The 2,729-nt window shown below is 44.7% G+C and overlaps 1 protein-coding gene across 1 annotated transcript; it reads right to left on the minus strand.

Annotated features, from left to right (window-relative positions):
* Positions 1 to 18: 18 nt before the first annotated feature.
* Positions 19 to 1,817, minus strand: fcsk (fucose kinase; the record flags this gene model as incomplete). The annotated part of the gene is made up of 4 exons (XM_010783697.1): positions 19 to 51; positions 392 to 619; positions 1,066 to 1,232; positions 1,535 to 1,817. Coding segments are annotated over 4 exons (711 nt in total), but the record flags the coding sequence as incomplete, so codon positions are not given.
* Positions 1,818 to 2,729: the final 912 nt, after the last annotated feature.

The following is a 2,729-nucleotide window of genomic DNA, read 5'->3' on the forward strand; positions in this document are numbered from 1 at the left end:
AGGAGAAAGACGCCAGACCACTGCACACACACACCGCCATCAGAAGGGCTCCTGTAACAGACACACACACACACACACAGAGAGACAGACAGACAGACAGACAGACAGACACAGACACACACACACACAGACAGACAGACAGACAGACACAGACACACACACACACACACACACACACACACACACACACACACACACACACACACACACACACACACACACACACACACACAACACACACAGACACACAGACACACACACACACACACACACACACACACACACACACACACACACACACACACACACACACACATTATATTCTTGTAAATGATAGTATGACTTATTGTAGCGTTATATATCAGTTAACTATATGATGTTATTCCGGTACCAGGTGCGTGCGGCTGGCAGTAATCCCTCAGGTCGTCGAGGCTGTCACATCCCGTCTCCGTGGAAACGCCGCTGTCCCGCCCCCCGCTGTGGCTGACCAATAGAAGGCGGGGCTCCGGGATCCGGCGGGCGCGAGCACCAATAGGACGCTTCCCATCGACCCTCACTGCCACGTTAGTGACGGAGCCGCCGTGCTCGAAGGCGATGGGCGGCGTGTCGCTCCACCCACCTGGCGTTCAGAGGAGGGTCATTACTGAGCAACACGTATATGATATATACAAAATACATTTTATATACTAACATTTTTCTGGAGATTTTCTTCTTAACTCTGTAGAAAACAGTTTGTACAGGACATCTTTGCAGCATGATCACAATGTTCAATATACCATTTTTGCATAATATTGCGTCACCTCAAAAATCAGAAACAAGGTTACATTTTGAGAAAAAAAGGGACATTTTTTTCATGAAAAGTCAAAATGTTACAACTAAAAAGAAAACAGCAAAACAACTGAGAGACTAAACTGTGTCCTGTAAAGTCTCAAAATATGACTTTTTCTCAAAAATCTAATTCTGCAGCTCTAAAATTGTACGATTACAACAAAAAAAGAAAACATCAAAACCACTGAGAGACAAGGTGCTGGAAATTAAAAAATAATATTAATTATTGTTCCTCACCTGCCAGGTCCAGTCTGGCCGGACACTCCACTTCCTGCCACTCCCCGAGGGGCGGGGCTTCCCCCTGGCCAATGGAGATGAACCTCTGCGATGACATCACGGCGCGGCGCAGCAGCACCTGTCCGGCGCCCTCGTAGTGACGAGCGGCCCGAACCAGGAGGTCCGGTCTGAGAAGATATTACAATTCAATATATAAATAATATATCTGAGAAGAAAGTGCCGGTCAAATGTGTGAAAAATGAGTCCATCAAGGCGTGCAGATTTAGGTTGTTTTGAAACACATGTATATTCTTTACTTTTTTAATGCTATTTTATTTGTATTTGAGATGTTTACATTTTGGATTGTTTATTTCTAGTCTTTTAATTTCTCTATTGTACAATGCCTTGTCTTTTTATGCTGCTGCAACGCAAACATTTCACAATCAATAAATCAATAAAGTACTTCTGATCTGATCTTAATGTACCTCACCTGCTCAGCCAATGATCTCTCTGCGCTGCCAGTGCTTTGACCCCGCCCCTCAGGTCCCCCTCCTCCAATAGGGAGTAGGCGTGGCTCCAGGCCTCGTTGGCTGCAGGTCCGCTCCTCAGGCCCCCCAGCCCCCCCGCCATGATCACCAACACATCAGCGATACATGAGAGGCATCGAGCCGCCACGCCAAGCCCCGCCCACAACACTGACTCCGCCCCCAACGCTGCGTCTGACTCCGCCCCCAACCCTGGCTCCGCCCCCTGCTCACTGCTGCCTGCTGCAACTGAGAAGAAGAAAAACAGGAAGTAAGGTAAGGCACGTTTATTTATAAAGCACATTTTCAGACATGTTGTGATCATGTTTCCCCTCAACATATATGTGACATGTATGTGACATGTATGTGACATGTATGTAGTCATGCTTGTTGTTTGCATTCATCCTTTCGCCTCTTTCTACTTGTCTTTCATCCTTTCTTTATAACTAATGCTGTTGATGTATTGTGATTTTAAAAGGTGTTTATTATCATCTGGACAACAGCTGGAAACGAGCCATATCGGCTAAAGCTGCCTCATTTACTGTTTGTTGTGACAGTTGATCAATGGGTCCCTCCCCTTCCGGTGGACCTCCATGGGACCTTATTTAGGAAAAATTATGTATTGAAGTCAATGGAGAGAGAAAGATTATCTTTCCATCCCGTTTGAATTGTGCCACGAATTACACATATGATGTTTGTCAATTTAAAAGATAATTTTGCAAGTCAAAAAAATAAAAATGTGTCGTAAAACTGTGAAGTAACACATTAGTTTGTGTGAAACGCTGAATGAGCTACATCTCTGGTCTCACAGAACAACACACGTCATCAAGATGGCCGTCACTACTGTCTTGTCAACAGAACGATTGACTACCCTCACTATCACCACAATGAAACACGTCCAGAAGAATGTCATGCAAAGCTGCCTGCCTTCCTTTGATTCTCTCTGAACTGCCTGGTCTTTTTAATGTTTAATGTCAACCATTTGTGCAGATAGCATGAAGTAGAAAAGATCGCAGATGCTAATGTAGCGTTAGCATCCCCCCCCCGGTTTAAATGGTGTATTATTGAATGATCACAGCGGTGTGACAGTACTCTTCAAAGGGTTCACGAAATATGACTACTACTCTTACTGTTTAAAATGTTGGGTTACTTAATGTTACT

Source organism: Notothenia coriiceps, unplaced genomic scaffold (assembly GCF_000735185.1).
Source record: "Notothenia coriiceps isolate Sejong01 unplaced genomic scaffold, NC01 NC01_scaffold00025621, whole genome shotgun sequence".
NCBI lineage: Eukaryota > Metazoa > Chordata > Actinopteri > Perciformes > Nototheniidae > Notothenia > Notothenia coriiceps.